Source organism: Semicossyphus pulcher, unplaced genomic scaffold (assembly GCF_022749685.1).
Source record: "Semicossyphus pulcher isolate SPU_LCO1_2020_fin unplaced genomic scaffold, fSemPul1.0.p SCAF_12, whole genome shotgun sequence".
Classification (NCBI taxonomy): Eukaryota; Metazoa; Chordata; class Actinopteri; order Labriformes; family Labridae; genus Semicossyphus; species Semicossyphus pulcher.
In genome coordinates, this window is record NW_027211626.1 from 14643550 (window position 1) to 14661216 (window position 17667).

The 17667-nt window shown below is 39.4% G+C and overlaps 1 protein-coding gene across 1 annotated transcript in view; it reads right to left on the bottom strand.

Moving 5' to 3' along the window:
• Nucleotides 1–3641: 3641 nt before the first annotated feature.
• kcnh1a (potassium voltage-gated channel, subfamily H (eag-related), member 1a) overlaps nucleotides 3642–17667 on the bottom strand; it is a 41411-nt gene continuing 27385 nt past the window's right edge. Inside the window, exons 9-12 of the mRNA XM_069658359.1 lie at nucleotides 16238–16437; nucleotides 12123–12375; nucleotides 7982–8178; nucleotides 3642–4502 (exon numbers count right to left, since the gene is read on the bottom strand). Of these exons, the coding sequence (XP_069514460.1) occupies nucleotides 3642–4502; nucleotides 7982–8178; nucleotides 12123–12375; nucleotides 16238–16437 (1511 nt within the window). The remainder of the gene's footprint in view (nucleotides 4503–7981; nucleotides 8179–12122; nucleotides 12376–16237; nucleotides 16438–17667) is intronic.

A 17667-nucleotide genomic window follows, 5' to 3' on the forward strand; every position in this document is an offset into this window, starting at 1 on the left:
AGGAAAAGAAAACACTCAGAATTATCCAGAATAAAGCCTCAAATTTAAGAGAGAAAATTGTCAGGAATTTCGTTAAGGAACTAATGTGGCATTCAAATATCATTATATTAAATTTAGAAAAAGTCATCAGTGAGAACAGCGTTGTTAATAATTTGAATAAGTTTCACTCATCAGTTAAAAGTTACTGTATGATCTAAACTCACTGACCTCCCAGTGTCAATCACAGTGAATGAAGAAGAAAAATAACCATGTAATATTCATATAAAAACCTTTTCCCAAATGTGTTTGTAGATTTAAAGATGTCAAAACTTAGACGAAGCCTGCGTCTGCCAAAACACAGCTTTTATGTCTCTTTTGCGCTTGGGTGACAAAATCCCTCCTTCTCACTGTCAGTCCTCTTTTTGTCGTCTTTGATTTCTGAACTCTTCACTCTTTTGATTTGCAGCTTTATGAATTCTCTCTGATAAAGAGGCCATAAAGGATGTGTTTTTAGTGGGCTTTTTTCTTTCTCTTAGAACAAAATTCTTGTGAAAACAGACCCATAAAGCCCCTCAAACAGTGGCTCTCCACTAAATGACTTCACACTCACCCATTTATTTTTAGTGAGCTGAATTTTTGATGGGAATAAATGTGTGAGAGAAAAACCTCTTCACGCTGGCTTGTCTAGATAAGAGAGAAGGCATGTAGGGGACATAAATTATCCATATGAATAATAAATAATAAAGAATAATGGATATTTTTTTCATGTTAAAGAATATTTTTACTGTATACTAAAGATAGATTTATGAAGCTCCTGCTTCTACCAGAGGTAGGTGAACCACTTTTGAATTCAATTTCACAACTAAAATTTCAATAGTATTAGTGATGGGTCCTTTTTCTAAGTAAAAGTACCAATGACACTGTAAAAATACTCTGCTTAATACACAGTATTATAGTAACATACAAGTAAAAGTTACCTGTATTTAGTGAACGACAGCAATTTATGTATATTTTTGTTATGAAATCATCTGCTGTTTATTATCTATATTAAGCGACTGATTGGTTAGTAATAATTCTGAAAATATGGACAATAATGATCTGTTTTTTTCTCCAATAATCTGTAGTTTATTTGTAAAAATTCTGAACAAAGTGACAAATGCATCACAATCACCCAGAGTCCAAATTGACATCTTCACAATGCTTCATTTTTTAACCAGCTGTAAAACCCTGAAAGTGATCGAAAACAAATTAAAAGTGAATTATCAGGGCCTGTGTCCACTTACAGCGTTTTTTGCACTGGCAGCGCCCGACACCAATGCAGTTTAGCATTTTCAGCGCTCAGCATCCTCAGCTCAAGAACGCCCTCGCTGTCAGCAGTTTTTTGTCACACAGCGTTCTCAGTTGAAAACAGTTCAACTTTTAGAACACCACCACACTCGTAAATGTCACTTCTCCCTCACCAACCAATCAAAATCAAGAAGGGCCGGGACTTCTGATATCAACTTTGTCTACAACAATGGTGGCTAATGCTTTCGTTATTCCGAGGGTACAATTTCCAGGTCTCTAGCTGCTGCTAACGCCAGGACATGATTCCTTTCAGTGTTTTTATGTTTTCTTTGTAAAATTTCCATGAATAAAAGCAAATCTTTAGCATACAGAGCGATTTAAAACAGAACGGACACTACCAAGGGAAGCGGAAGTGCCACCAGACAAGTTTCGTATCCTAGCAACAGTAAGCGTCAGTGAGAAGCGCTCTGAGATTGAAGTCGTGGGCGCTGCCAGCGCAAACAATCGGCGTTAGTGGACACAGGCCCTTAAAGAAAAAATCCTCCCTTTTGTGAAGCTAATTTTTACATTAAAAAAGTTAATTATCAAAATAATTAATTTTCCAATCACATTTCTTTAAATCAATTGAAAAAAAAACGAATAGTCTAATAAACAGTATGCATAATTATTGCTTGATACCAGAACTCATGGCTCTGCTTCACTTGATGTTTGAGGCAGCTTCTTCTGTGGACCTATGAAGGTGTGTCATAAATAAATCAATAAAATATTTTTGCTCAAACGTACATTTCCACCTTCTGCTTTCTCACTCTGCCCCCGATCATCCTATCCCTCCTACTGATGTCTGTCCTCTGTTTTCTCTCCAAAACAGTACACTGATACATTCATTTACACTGTTTATTTTTGGTAAACAATCTATTTCAGGAAGTAAATGTGTCAACGTGTGTGTGTGGCTGGTGTTCAATTGGGAAGTCTCTCATAAATCTTTAAAAAAAAAAGACATTTTCCAAAAATATTTTCTATGATACATCTTTTTCGTAAAGTGGTTTCTCTGTAAACTATTTCCTCAGCATGTTTGTTCTTCCTTCATGAAATGACACATGATTTAAACATTTTGGTGTCCGCTTGGTGTGAAGGTGCATTTAGGGGAAATGTGTTAGCCGCAAACAAGTCGAAATTGCCTCCAAATACCGGCCTCAAACAAAGCAATCAGAGTCCTGGAAGAGACCGCCTGCATTGGAAACACTGAACATGTGTGACCAACTTTTACCCCTATTTAGTGGTTAGCTTGTATCACGTGTCGTCAAAGTGAATGTGAAAACATTAACCTGTGCATGCTTAATGCTGTTACAAATGTAAAAACGGACCTCAGCAGCCATTAGGGAAAAGAAATCATCAGTAAAACCGGTTCAAACGACTATCTAGCCATTATACCATGAACAAACCTGCTGTTTTATTTTACGTAAATACATTTTATTTGGAAAATACTTCATTCAAATGTCATTCCTTCCTATGTTCATGAAATCTTTAAAGTAAGGTAAGGTGCACAGCAATCTCAGTTCCAGTTATGCATCACCAAAGCTAAAAACGCTGTCATATAGTGTTCATATATGGGAATTACTAATATTAGGTATCAGGAAAGATAGATAACTCACTCCCTGCTCCTCTATCCATGGTTTATGTAAATGATTTTATCTGCTGACAGATGTCTTTGAAAATCCGGTTGCTCGGCCAGAGTTATCTGTTGTGTATAATTCATAATGATCCTGACAGCTGATATAATAAAAAGAGTTCATCAATTGCTGGAGGAAATTACTCAACGATTGTTCAACATCTGCAAAGATCGTCCTCTCTCGCTGACACCGTGAAATAATGCAAATGACTCGCTGCTCGGCCTCGATAACCAAAATGCACCATCTGCAATATGAGGGACACGTCTACTTTATGTGACATGCAACGAATCTCATACAAAGGATTCAATAACAAGCCAGTGGGTCATGCTGTTTCTATCGGAACCGCTTAACAGAGACACAGCTAAGTTTGTCTGTTGAGTCTCCCAACATCTGAAGTATTACATAGATAAAGACAAACCGCTCAACTGTTCCATTACATTGCAATGGAAAATTAAATATATGTACAATGCAAGTGTCGTCAGCTTTTATGTAACCTCAGAGGGTTCAGATCTTGGCTAAGACCTCGCCTTCCCTTCTCTACCAACAGGTACACCTCCATGATAAGTGCTGGTGCGTCTTAAAGACAGCACCGTCATCTTTTATAGACTGTGCGCCCAGTGTCGCCTCAAGTATCCGAGTAATCTTAAAATTACCAGATTCCAGCTGAGTTTTCAGTTAACAGTTTCCTGATGATTCCTCCATCCCTCAGGAGAAGATGTCCTCTTTGTCCAGTTCTGGTGAAGCAGGTCTAGAAACGTCAAACAGAGGCTGCGGGGAACTTGATTTACTCGCTTTGAGGAGGTTAAGTGCTTCCGTGAGTTGCGCCTCAAGCCCGGACACTCGCACGCTCAGGTTCTTGAGGTCGTCCTTCAGCTCCAGCTTGAGCTCCTGAAGCGAGGCCTGAAGAGTTTGCTCCGGGATGGGGTAGAAGGTGTGCCTGGTATCAGGAGGCTGCACGGGACTGCGGTCCTGGGGAGTCAAACGGCAGTCCCCCACTTTGTCCAGACGCAGGTCACTTTTTGTGATCCCGCTGTCACATGAGTCCGTCTTCTTTAAAGACATCTGTGATTCGTGCACTTTGGTCCGTTCAGGTAAAGTCTCCATGGATTCTGCTTTAGATACTTTGTTCCAGTTGTCGGGTTTCGCCATGGACTCCTTAAAACGACCCCAGCCTTTGACTTTGAGCGGTTCAGCAGCACGGCCTCCTACCAGAGAAACGGGAGTGGGCACCTGAAGCTTCGACTTCTCTGAGGGAGGAAGGCTTGGGGTCGTTGAAGACGAGGGTGTTGAAGACGAGGGTGTTGCCGGGCTTTCTGTTACGGTGATGATGCTGGTGGTTGTGATGGCTGTATTAGCCATGGGGACGTCCACGTACACGGGGCCCTTCTCTATGTCTTGCTCATCTAGTTCTGGTTTGTCGGTCAAGCGGGCCTCCTTCTGCTGCCGGAAACGTTGGAAGAGTTTCCGTACCGGGTGATCCGGCGGCAGGTTCAGAGGGGCTTCATTTTTACGTCTCTGTCGCTCCTCCTCCTCGCGTTTCACATCACTGATCTTTCGGAAGACGATCTGGAAGAGAATTTAAAGCTCTTATGACTACATCACGATCACAGTAATCATCAGTTAATGTTGAATCATCAAATATATCTGCACAAAAGCAACTTATATTGTATATTCCTCTTTTCAAGTCAATTTAGTCTCTCAGAGTTAACAAATAATTGTGTAAAACCAGATCAAAATCATCTTAATCTAAATGAACAGGTGTATTGATCTTATGGATTGTACAGTTTGTGTCAGAGCATTGTATTAAAATGTGTACGCCTTTTAAATGTCACCTCAAAGAGGCTATTCCCACGACACAGAGGGAAAGTTCACATCATGCCTCTGGCTTCAGTTGGTGAAGACGACAGCACTCTGTTAACTTCTCTGCTGCTAAGGGACGATGAAAATGTAATGCGTTTAAAGCATTTGTATCAACTGTTTTTGTTTCTGTACTTTGGATTAATCTTTTTGTGCGGCATAACGTGTGTAGTTTAGTCCCAAAAACAAATCCCAATTTACCTGTCGTAAAAACAATATTCATGTTCTACACTTATATATTCCGACTCAAGGATGAGAGGCTTTTAACAATCATGCGTTGTGGTGTTCTTGACTTAGAAAGCAGACGTTTTGTAAAAGCTCCAACTCTCTCTTTTATTCTCATTCTCTGGCCTGTTGCTAAAATGCAATGAGCACAAAATCATCCATCATTTTTAAAGAGGTAAGACAACATCTATTTTTCTCTTCCCTCTCATCGCTACATTGTTCTCACAACTGTGACATCGCGAATGTTGAACACATCATGTGTTGGATTTCCCACGTTTAAACGAGCTCCATTTGAAGGCAGCGTTTGGCTCCTTGTTCAATCCCTCTGTGGATTTCCCTGCTGTATACATTCAGAAAGTATGGGACCCTGGTGAATAGTGAGTCTAATGCAGCAGATGAGATTGCCACTCAATATGCAGCCAATTCAATCTCACTTGCACTCTCTTGGGCAGGCTAACCTTATTATGAATGGGGTAATGATTGGTAGCTACACTTGAGCTGTTGATCACAACTGTTCAATTCTGGAAGAAGAAAGTAGGGGTGGCTTAATATATGATCACTGCTTAATGCATCTGCATGTTTGCATGATGTGTAGTATGTGTTCTTTATCCGTGTAACATGTATGAGCTCTGGCAGCCATATCTGTCAGTTAGTTATGACGCTACAGCAAGGTTAGCATAAGCCAGACTAGCTTGTTACCCCTGCTTGTCGTCTTTGTGCTAAGATATGCTAACATTTTCAACAAGAGCAGTTATCAATCTTCACATCTAACTTTGGACAAGATCCTTAAATAAGCCACATTTTCAGGAACTTATCTCATCATGGAGCTGAGGACAAAACCCTGTGAACTGTTGTTACAGTGTGACACAACTAAAGAGGCCAAAAAAGACACACAAAACAGCTTTCTCTTTGTCAAACGTCAGTGGACTAATCTGCTTTATCTTCTGTGGTGCCCCAAAACTCCAATCCATTCCTTCAACATGAGCAGCGACCTTGGCCAGTGTGATCAAACGGAGAGAGAAAAATAGCTGCAGAAACTGTGGAGAGGAAAATAGTATCTGTAGACACCCACACTTAACGCTATGTCTTTTCTGGGAAGAACAATGTAATGTTTGTGATAAAGGCGGACAAGAGGAAGAGTAACAGGTCAAGAGGCCTTGAACAGAACTTTAACTCTATTTTGAGAAACAGAAAAACAAAGTGTACATCGTTTCCAAGGAACTGATAAAAATGAGCTCAATCTTTATAATCTCTGAGGTTTTTATACGATCAAATCCCATTTTTTAACATTATTAATTGTAAGAGTTAGTTGTGGAGTCCTCCTTTTTGTCACTGAAGTTGGAGCTGACAGCAGACATCCATAAAAAATGTGTTTGCTTTTTGACATTTTTGACGGCAGTTTTTTTTTTTTTATATTGCAGTGAGGCGACAGGCTGCACACTCCCTACTCCTCAGTAAGCTAACCAACTTTACTGTGCCTTGTTTCTGTGTGCAAAGCTACTACTGCAGATGTGAGGGGCACTCATTTGCTGTGTTGGAAATGCCATAATATGCTAGCAGTCTGTACTGATTTGGCCAAAATGTAGTATGCAGTATGCAAGCAAGCAAAATGTGCAGTTTGCTCCATCTACAAAAATCTCCATATTGCATCAGACCAGTCTATCTCGCCTACTGTATCCCACAATGCAAAGCGCTGGAACGTCACGGCAGCAGTTGAAATGACAGACAGCAGCAGCATTACAGCAGAAGGAGGCGCTATAGCTAAAGAAGCAGCAGTTATTGTTTACTTTCACCTGGCAGAGGATACTGCTAAATGAATGTGAAAAGCTCCTCCATACTACATACTACCGAACGCAGTATGCAGTATATAGCATGTAGTATAGTACGACATTTCGGACACAGCCATTGAGTTTGGTAACGGCATCTTCTCAGTGCAGGGTCAGGTGTGTGTCTTATTGCCCCTGATTAACACCAGGTGTGAGAAGCCTGTATGCCCTTGGGTTTCAGTGCTCTGAGCTGACTCATTATCTCACTATCAGAGGCAGTGAGAGGTTATTTTAGTGTTTTCCCTATCTGTGCGATTTGCTCACCATTTCTAGTCTTCCCTTGAATAGTTTGTTGGTGCTGGGTAGGTCTTTTCTACCCCAGCCTTTTGTGTTTGTCTTTGAAGGCATCCGTGGTAGAAATTGTGTTGTGGTGTAAAAGTGTTCCTTTGGTCTCCCTGAAAGTTTAGTTTCTTGACAGCTGCTCAGCAGCAGTGGTTTAGTTTCCCCTTATCGAAGCCTTATTTTGTGGGGGAGGCTTGTTTGTTCTTAGCTTGTTGTTATTATTTTGGTTTTTCCTCTCTCCCATCTAATCGCTTGTGATTTTTTTGGGTATTCCACTGGGGTAGCTTTAAGACACCCCCGGTCCACAATTGTTGTTGTTTGTAGAATTTTATGGCTGACTTGTTTATTCAAATAGCATGAGTTTGTGTGGCTGCACTGTGCCCTTCTGTTGTGTTTCTGTCAAAGTAGCTGCTCAACAAGTGTTTGCTGTTGTATAAAATCACACACTATAATATAATTTGTTATATTATATTAATTTATAATATAACTGTAAAGTAAGTCTTTTTATAGAGGTGTTGGTTTAATCTTGTCATCATTATGGAGGCTGTAGTTTGTAGTGCTGTTGAACTGTATCAAATAAACCTGCAACTCTGTGGGTGAAACTTGTGGGTGAGTTTTATAGTTATGTTTATATGGTTATAATATTTTTACTTTCCTCTTGTTCTTCTCCTCTGTTTTTTACTGTCAAGAAAAATAGGACACTTTGGAACTTTCTGCAGTTCAGTAAACGATTCAGTTTCTTCAAAGCTCTTATAAAAACCTGTTTACATATACAGCTGCTGTGTATAAAGCCCAAATCTACACTGACTGAATTGTAACATGTACTTTCTTGGTGCTTTTTAAAGTTTCACTCACCCTCTTTCGTAGGTTGTAGGTGAGCAGCAGGTTTCTTGAAAAGTGGTTGGAAAACGCCGTGTAGAACTCCAGCACCTTCTGTAGAGCGTCACGTTTAATGACGTGGAGGTCACAGTAGGTCAGAGCTCGGACGTTGGCACAGGCCTGAGCGAGAGTCACCTCTTTCCAGAAAACATCCCCAAATACGTCTCCTTTACCTGCAAAGAGAGGACACTGTTTAAACTGGCTGCCGGCTGAGGTGATCGACTTGACCAATTCCAAATTTTTTTAGCTATTAGCCATTTACAAAACAAAATTGGTCAGAAAAATGGGCTCTAGTTTAATTAACATTTCACAAAGTATCTTGTGCTCAACATTCAGTCATTTGAAGTCCTTGCTTAACCAACCAGTTTGGCTTATAGAGCTCTAAACGTGAGCATGAGACAACTGTTGATGATTCACATGGCAGCCATTTTCCTCTTACGTCACACTCAGAGTGGGAAGCTCAGATGCTATAAAGATGTCAAATTGCTGTGTTCCAGGTTGTATAAATGTAGGTAATAAGACAAATTATTATAATTTCACTGCTTCCTGACTTATCAGCAACCTTAAATACAACTAAAAATGAAAATCTGAAGGTACATTGTGTCATATATTAAGAAAAAAATACAACTCATCAGCTAGCATCAGACAACAGCTAATGTTAGCAACCTACTTTTTAGCTAATCTTTCCGTTTCATGAGAACACGATACAATATGAAAGCATAACTTTTAATCAAAAGGTTGTATTGGCTTTGCTAACTTAATATTAGCTTGCCAACAGTGTGTTTGAATGAGTTGCGAGATACAGTGTATCAGACTAAAGCTCCTAGCTTACAAGTATTTATGCTAGGAAGTGGTGCTAATGATAGCTTTTCTCAGAAGGTTGATAAGTAGGTTATCAAATATGTTGTTTTAAAATGTTCCTCATCCATTGTCTTTTCTGTTGCTAACAAAGCATAATGATTTCATCTGCCTACATTTAAACAATTTGCAAACCTTGGAAAATGGCTGCCGTGGGAAAATGGTAAATTAACTAATAAGTGTTCTGACTTAATCAAATCAACCTCCAAATGAACAGTTTCTCCCACAGTCTGACTACATAAAATATTCCTTAATTTGGTTTTCAATTACTGAAAATATCTGCTTTCAAATTCAGGATGACAATGCAGCACATTTAAACATGCACGGCAGAAAAGGAATAATCAAACGATGACTGATATCCAGGTGAGTTACAGTGATTAATAACATTAGGAGCTACTGAATACATTTGCAGAGCAGTCAGAGGGATAATAAGTCAAACAGCAGCAGCCTGAGGATTAGATGAGATGTTTGTGTATTTAACATGTTGTTTCTGCCATTAGGCTAATGAGAATTTGATTCATAGTAGTAACTTGTTTATCACTTCAGGCTCCATTACAGTCTCCATCTGGGTCAATGGTTTTAGCCTGACAGTACATTGATTGTTGCAAAGAGGAACCAATAGCAGGTTATTGATGAAAAACAGGCAGGATAGTGCCACTGGTCCAGCCATCCATTATTCACTTAATCAATCATTAGGCAAATTAGAGGAGGGAGTTTTAAAAATAAAAGACTCTGCAGGGATTTAACCGGGCCAGCGTAAGAAAAGGAAAAGATCTATTTTATTGTATCTTGGTAAAAGACATGTAGCCTCTTTTGTTAAAACAAGTCAAAGCACAAATGAAGAGAAACTGTGAAGGTGTTTCATCAAGTCACACAGGGTCCGAAATTATGATCTCATCAGACTGATTCACAGATATGAAACCTGAAATTACCAATCTTTACTTTTACTTTATTCGTTTGGCGACATGTATCTGGCCACTTGAGAAACTTGAGTGCAATATTCACTCTTTTTTTGGCTCAATTTTGGACTCCACCAACTCCTGAGAGAAATATTTGGCCCCTTAGCTGCTAAATGCACCGATATATTCACCAGCTTGCTTGGTCTGTCTGCTGTTTGGTGCTGAGTAGGTAGTGCTTTTTGTAGCTTCACACTAAAAACAGACTGCTGTGGCCAAAAATAAAATATTAAAGGACTGAGAGTGAATTTAGATTGCCAGATCTGCCAGATAGTCAAACAATGAGCTGAAACTGACTAGAAATTTCTGGGAAGCCGTGGAGCTGCATTCAGGTGGTAATTCTCTGTAAGTTTGTCACCATGAGTTCCCCTTATATTTTGTGTTGCCTGTCACTCAACATGTTTTATTGTTTTTTAATGAATACGTCTTGGAATTGTTTTCCATATCTTTACACTGATGTTTATGTACTTTATTAAAGTTGGAGACCTTTAAAGGGGACATATTTTAGCTATGCAAAGATTGTATACATATTTTAATTAAATTATTTTTCGGAGCCTCTCCTCCTGAAACGAACAAGCCGTGTTGCCATTTAAATGTTGGACCTTAGCCACGATTGGTTGACAGTATTTAAAGTGACCACGTAGCCCCACGCTGCGCTGTCACTCCAGTTGAGTTGTAGAAAACATGGCTGCCCTAGGATCGTTTTTTTGGTGTACGAGCCAGAATCGCCAGGAGGTATCGGAATGGTAAGTTGATATCTTGACAACGACTTGACTATGTGCTCGTGCAAGAAGGCAGCCTGAGGTGAATGACGGTGAGTGACGATTGACGAGGTTCTATGTAGAAACCTGCAGCTGTTCTGTTTCAGAGGCTACCCCTTTAAATTGCTTTTCTGGAAAAACACGGAATTGCTCAGTTTTCACTTTTTCACTGTGAACAATAAACACCCAAAAATGTGAAAGCCATGCACAACATGAGAATATCCTTTCAAAAGATATGGCCCCTTTAAATACGGACCACTGCTCATTATATGTGAATCGTTATATATCAGAACTGTGGTTTTCATTGGATTGAAACAAAGATCAAGTTGAAAATGCAGCAAGACCACTCCAAACGTTACTGAGAGGATCGTGTGTCTGTGACAAACATATTCTTGTCCAAGTTCATGACTCAGCAGACAGCAATCCCCCAAACAGCACCTTTCACTGCAGGCAGACAGGGTTTGAAAAGTGCTGCTATGGACAAAAGGAGGATGGTAACAAAAACATTTTCTCACCATGATGCCAAAACCCTTTTGTTCAAACAGTGCTGGAGGCACTGAAATGTATTTGCCTTCGGTCGTCTCTGTCAGTTTGGTGTTGATGTGTCTCTAAGTTACTAAATTAGGAGGTAGTCACTGTAGCAGCACACCTGCACCTTGGTTAAATGTCTAATTTGTTAAGAGTTTAAGAAACCCCCTAACTGTAAACTCTAAAACATGTGAGCAGATCTGGGGCAGGTCTTTTGACAGGGGGGAATGGGAAGCCTTGACCACCTCTGTCATGAAATAAAAATTAGTTGTGAATCCATTATTAATTACGTCAAAATGCTAATGCTGCAATTTGGTAAAGTGCTTCAAAGCGTCTCAAAAGTCCTGGGCCCGTGTTTATTACACTGCTAAAATGTACATTTTAGATTCAAGTCAAAGTAAAAACGGATCACTCATGAACTTCAAAATAAAAGCTTTGTTTGAATAAAGTTTCTAACTACTTAAAATTTCACTCTAGGTCTCTTTTTATATTATTATAATATCTATTATTATAATTGGTCATCATAAATAATGCCGTAGCCTTATTTGGTTGTATTGATTTGGATATTTAACAGGGCACCTCTATCGACGTGCAAACAGCGAGAATAAAGCTGGTATTGATTTTGGTTCGTTCTCACTTTCCATTCATCTTAATTGTGAAACAAAATAATGAGGTACTAAATTGTCATTGACATACGAGTTCTCTGATGTACTTTGTCCAGCAGCATCAGAATTTATTTTCTGCTACTATTTCCAAGTGAAAATATTACAGATTTCACAAAATAAAAATAACTATGAAAAAGTCACTTGATAAATTTGTCTTATTGTTGAAACTTTTCCTCTCCTAACTGGCTCTTTAAAGACAGTTGGATTCTCGGAAGTTCAATAAATGCAGGCCATGGTCTCATGAAATAACATCAGCACAACTGACCTATTATATATTAAAGTACGCAGTAAACCAGTTCAGAAAAACTTCTATTGGTAAAACATAAAATACCGTAAGTACTCAGCTCACCTAAAATTGCCACCACCTCGTCGTCCTGAATGACCTCCAGTGACCCCGACACCACAAAGCAGAGGCTGTCCACACTTTCACCAGCGTGGTAGATGAGGTCGCCGGGGGCACAGTGAATGGTCTGAAACTCCATGGCCAGCGCTCTGAGACAGCCATCGCTGGCCAGCCGGAAAGCTGGGTGCTCTTTGAAGACCTTTCGGTTAAGATGGACACAGATATCCGCCCTCATGTCCTTTGGACAAATCTGCAGCACCTGCAAAGAAACAGGACAAGGGAAAAGAGCTGAATGATTTGTTTTTCATAAGATAATAATTTTTACAAAGAGCTGGTGGACAGTCTTCAGGTGATCTGACAATATTTTTTTGTTTTTGAGAAAGTCATTGACACAACTTTTGATTAATGTGCATTAAAGTGACCAGGCTTCCAATATACTGCAACATACAGTAAAGGATTACACCAGGAACTGTAGCACCTATATTTTTGTTCCCATATTTGTTGGGTCGGGCTGCATTTGGGCTGATATTAAACACCAAGACTTGGTCAAGTGTAAATGAATGGAGCTGAAAGATACAGGTTTCACTTTTACACAGAGTAAAAAGAGTCTGTAAACGGAAAGTGTGCGAAAGGCGAGACTTCCTAAGAGTACAGAAAAAAAACGAGCTGGCATAAATTATGTATCCATTATTTTTTTAGGAATTTTGCAGTGAAGATGTTTGTATAGTAAGTATGTAACTTTTTTATAGTCCAATGACAGAAAAAAATATTCAGGGAGAACATAAAAGACTCTCATTCAAAGCAATATGAAGCTTAATGATGTTCGGATGTTGACCGCGATGAAGTTAGATTTAAGTTGGATATTCGACAGATATTCACTCGGCTTCCCTCAGAGTTGTAGAGGGAGGAAGGTTAGCTGAACTCTGAGCCCAGGCACTTCACAGGCACAGCCTGACATAGGGACCGTCAATAAATTACTGCTAAATGGACACAAAAGTGATGTTTTTATAATATGTCCATGACTTGCCCATATAAAAATTAGGCTTAAAAATTTAACTAAATTGGGTAAATGTTGCCAACTAATTTTAAATGCTTAAGTGTAATTAATTTATTTTCTGTAAATGTTTTTATACATAATAAGGGCTTTTTTGGCAATAGCTTCGAGGTCATGTGACCTAATAGCTCAAAATCATTAAGAGAAGGTAATACTTATTTGGACAAATAGGACACACCTTTTTATGTTGGATTTTATTGCTTTTTCTATTTTTCATTAATATTTTCTAAAACAAATTAATGTATTTTATGCTTTAGCTTCCATGTCATGTGACCTATTGTCCTCGAATCGATGTTAATACTCACCAGGACAAATAAGACACACCTCATTATATTGGATTATTTAGCTGCTGATATTTTATATTAATATTTTTATTGAAATCTTATTTGTTGAAATATTCCCATTATTTTGAATTTTTGGGTGAAAGGGATAAGTGTCAGTCGAAAGAGCTCTACTTCAAATTTCAAACAGCATCTGCAAGCTAAACACAGCTCTGCACCACTGTTGGTGACTAAGAGCCCATGTGGTATTGTTTTAATTGAAAATACTAATACTGTATGCCTCTGCCCAGTTCACTGTCAGATTGTTAGCATAATAGACAGCTGTAAAAGTATATTGTGTCTGTCATTCGTGTTATTATATATATATTATATATTCAAAGGTAGAAGTGTAGTAGGCTACACACCTTCCTAACAATATAATTGACAAGCGTAAAGAGTTGCAAAGGGGGTTTAAATTTTGGAAACGCAGGCGTACTCTAACACGTTGCTTCTCTCAGGAGGTAAGTTACTTTTTAACGTTAGTAATCTTGTAACATAACAAATGTTACTTTTAAAAGTAACGTTACCCAACACTGATGATGTTCATGTTATTGATGTTTGTGGACAATATTTTTCCAGAGCACCATCAAGACCTTATTAAAAATGATTTGATAAAATCTATGTCTGTTTGAAGTGAAATCCAGCCTAAATATTCTGTGGGAACTTTAATTATTGTGCATGATTTTGAAAACTCATTAAACAAACAGATTTCTGCAGAACCGTTGTCAAAGTTAATGTTTTTGCCTTTGAAAAATAAATGAACTGTCGTAACAAAGCCTTTAATCGACTAATAACAGATTTGAAGCATCTTTCTTTTCCAGTTTCTCTGGTAAAAAAATACTTAACCATGAGTCCTTTTATCTTCTGTATTGTTCTGTGTTTTATGGTGGAGTTTAACATGAAGCTGCTTCCAGCTCACAGTCCAGCCGCCTCTCTGCTGAGTGTCAGCGAGCATCAGCATGTTGTTCAAGTACACCTAATCAACAGGAAGCCAGGCCGTCGCAGGACTCTGCCTTTAAAACAAATCTCTTTGAAGATGAATGTCAAGCAGAGAGGGATTATGTGCCATTTTTAGACCCTTTAGTGTTGCCTGAAGCCAGACAAATAAATAATACATGGATGCAGTGTAAGCGTAACATAGAAAGAGGACACAGTAAGCTGATAAGTACAGATGAACCATTTGGAAGCTTGAGTTTTCCAAAATTCCTGCTTTATTAGAAGTTATGTTTCTAATTTGAGCAGAAATAATAAAACTCTTTCCATGATTGGATTTTGGACAGCTGTATTTAAACGGGATGCAGCAATATGAATTCTTTCATTCAGAGTGGCACCAGTTCAATCGATATGCTTCCAGCTGAAATTGCTTAATTTCCACACACTCAAATCATTTTAGCATCATCAGAATTCAGCGGGATGGCTCAGGGTGACAGTCTATTACTGTGCCATAAATGCAAAAACCGCTGTCTGGTTTCGATAATAGGAGGCTCCATTCTGCCACAGACTAAACCTTAATAGTTTTTCAGAAACAATGAAAAATGACTGGTATATATTGTGATGTTCAGGGAGCATTAAAGGCACAGGTTTGGTTGCAGAGGTGAGGCTGTGGCCATTGAACCTGGTCCTTGTTGGTCTGATTGCAACTGCTTATCTCAAGGGCCGTGTTTAATGCAATGACTTCACAGATGAGTGATGTGAGGCACATGATGTGGAACATTATGGTGAATACAATGTTACAACTTCTTTTTGGAGACGCTTTTGTCCAAAGCGACTTATATCTGACGTACATATATATATCAATATAAAATCACATTAGTATTAAACTAACTGGACGGTACATTTTCTCTAAAAGAGCAACAAAATCTGAAACCAGTTGTTTTGGTTCAATCAAAAACATACATATATAATTCAAGTTATAAACTATTAATACTACATAAGTTATAATACACATCATACACATCAGGCCTTCCATGGGGGGGGGGGTATTAAGCTAATGTAAAGCTTCATGTTTCACTCTATACCTGTGGAGTAGCTTAGCATAATTATATAGCCCTCATACAGCCTCTGCCTGAAACGACTCAGGCAGCTCTGTCCCTTTAACAAACTCCGCCCCTACAAGCCCGCTTTCTTGGAGGCCTGCTGAGGCAGCACTTTGTGACATCACAAAGTGCAGCTTGTAGAAAGAACTGTGTGAAACCTGCACAGCAGCCTGCAGACTGAGCTGAGACGCCTGGGGATTACTCCACCACACTTTTACCTACAGATTTGAAACTTCACCCACGTTTGGTTCGGACATCCAACATAAAATGTGAAACAGCATAATAATCCCTCTTTAATAATGTAGTGTAACAAAACAAAACACTTTATTAACAACTAGACAGGCTGTCTGGTTGGATGAGAGGATTAATAACAGTCCTGCATCTGACAATTAATTATAGAAAATTGCAACCAGTGCCCAGTTAGCTTAGCTTAGCATAAAGGCTGGAAACAGGGTATACAGCTAGCCCGGCTCTGTGCAAAGTAACAAGAATCCATCCATCAGCACCTCTAAGGCTCCCTTGACATCATTTATATCTTGCTTATATAAACCAAACAAAAACTAAAGAGTAAAACAACTTGATGTGTACTAATATTTTTATCATCTCATTTGCATTTGGAGTTGGTGACAAAAACACTTTCAGGATATCAAGGAAACTACCAGTAATCTCACGCTATAGGAGAACCATTAAAGAGGATGCAGACTGATGTACCTTTTCAGTGTCTATGCCCCTTGACATGGACCAGGTGGAGGCGATGTAGTCCATAACTCTTTCACTCAGACCTTTGGGCACCTGGTAGAGCTTGAGGAAGTCCCGGACACTGTTGAGCATCTCATGGTATCGGTTCGTGTTGGCATACATCTGCTGGAAGATTGTCGTCACGTTACCAAAGATGGTGGCGTAAAGAAGGGCTGCGGAAGTAAAAAGGAAATGAAAGGGAAGTTAAGAGAAAATCTGAAGCATCATCAAAGATCATATGAAGATGTACCACATCAGGTGAAGGGAGTTCTGTTTGTGATGTTTGCTGTTGAAGCTGATACATACATACAGATATCGACCAAGTATTGAGGCCCTTGTATGGACCTGACCTCAGGAGAAGTATATTCTCAGATCATCCTGTGGGCTATTAAGCAGCTTATACATCTAAGGGCAAATAACCATCCATCCCCGCCAGTTACATCCTTTTACATCTATTTTTTCCTTGTCTTGTGAGATCAGATTTAAAGAAAAGGAAAAGAAAGAGTAACGCAGTGCGTCTCTGAGGTGGGTGAACTGGTGCAACAGCTGGCGTGTGCGTGGATCAAAGCCATCAGATGTCTGCTCAGTGTGTGTAGTGCTCTCTTGGCAGTGGAGCCCTAATTAGCCCTGCTCGAAGGGACGGAGAGGAAACATGCCAGCCACACATTTCAATTATCCTCAGAAGATGACAGTAACCTGTGCGTGCGTTTGTTTGTGTGTGTTTGTTTATTTTGCACAATCAAAGTGTTGAGAAAGCTGCACAGGGAATAATGCTAATTAAAAAGTGCTCAAAACTCCTCAAGGGCGAAGATAACCGCAACTTTCATCCTTTCATCTCTGTCGCTCATTCGCCATGTTTTCAGGCTTTGCAGTATAGTATGATATTCTTTATCACCTAAACACAAAGCATACTTGTGTTTGTATCATATTGTCTTTGCAGGCATCAAAACAGAGCAAGAAAGGTTTTACAGGTTTTAATGAGCCTATTATATCGAAGATGATTTAAAAAACACTTCTTATTGAAGTTGCCAAAGTTTTGGGATGATTGCAACCTCCAGCTTGAGCGCAGATGGCGATGCTCACTTCTCTGATAAGCAGAAAAACGCAGCAACAAAGGAAACTCAATCGTTCCCTGTGGAACGGCCCTTTATCTAGCTCCCAACGTTGCTCTTTTCTTGCTGACGCGCACAACTTCGTCGCAGCCTTCCTCGGCATCCAACAGCTGGCTTGTTTGAAGGTAGTTAAAAGACAGTAGTCAGAAACACAAGCCCCAGGCCAACAGTTGCTATAGAAACAGGACATATGTATAATGCCCCCCCTCCAAATCCCTCGTCACACTGTGATCTTCTACTGCCAGCACCGATCCTGAGCTGGTGGTAAAAATAGAACAGTATCAGGGCATT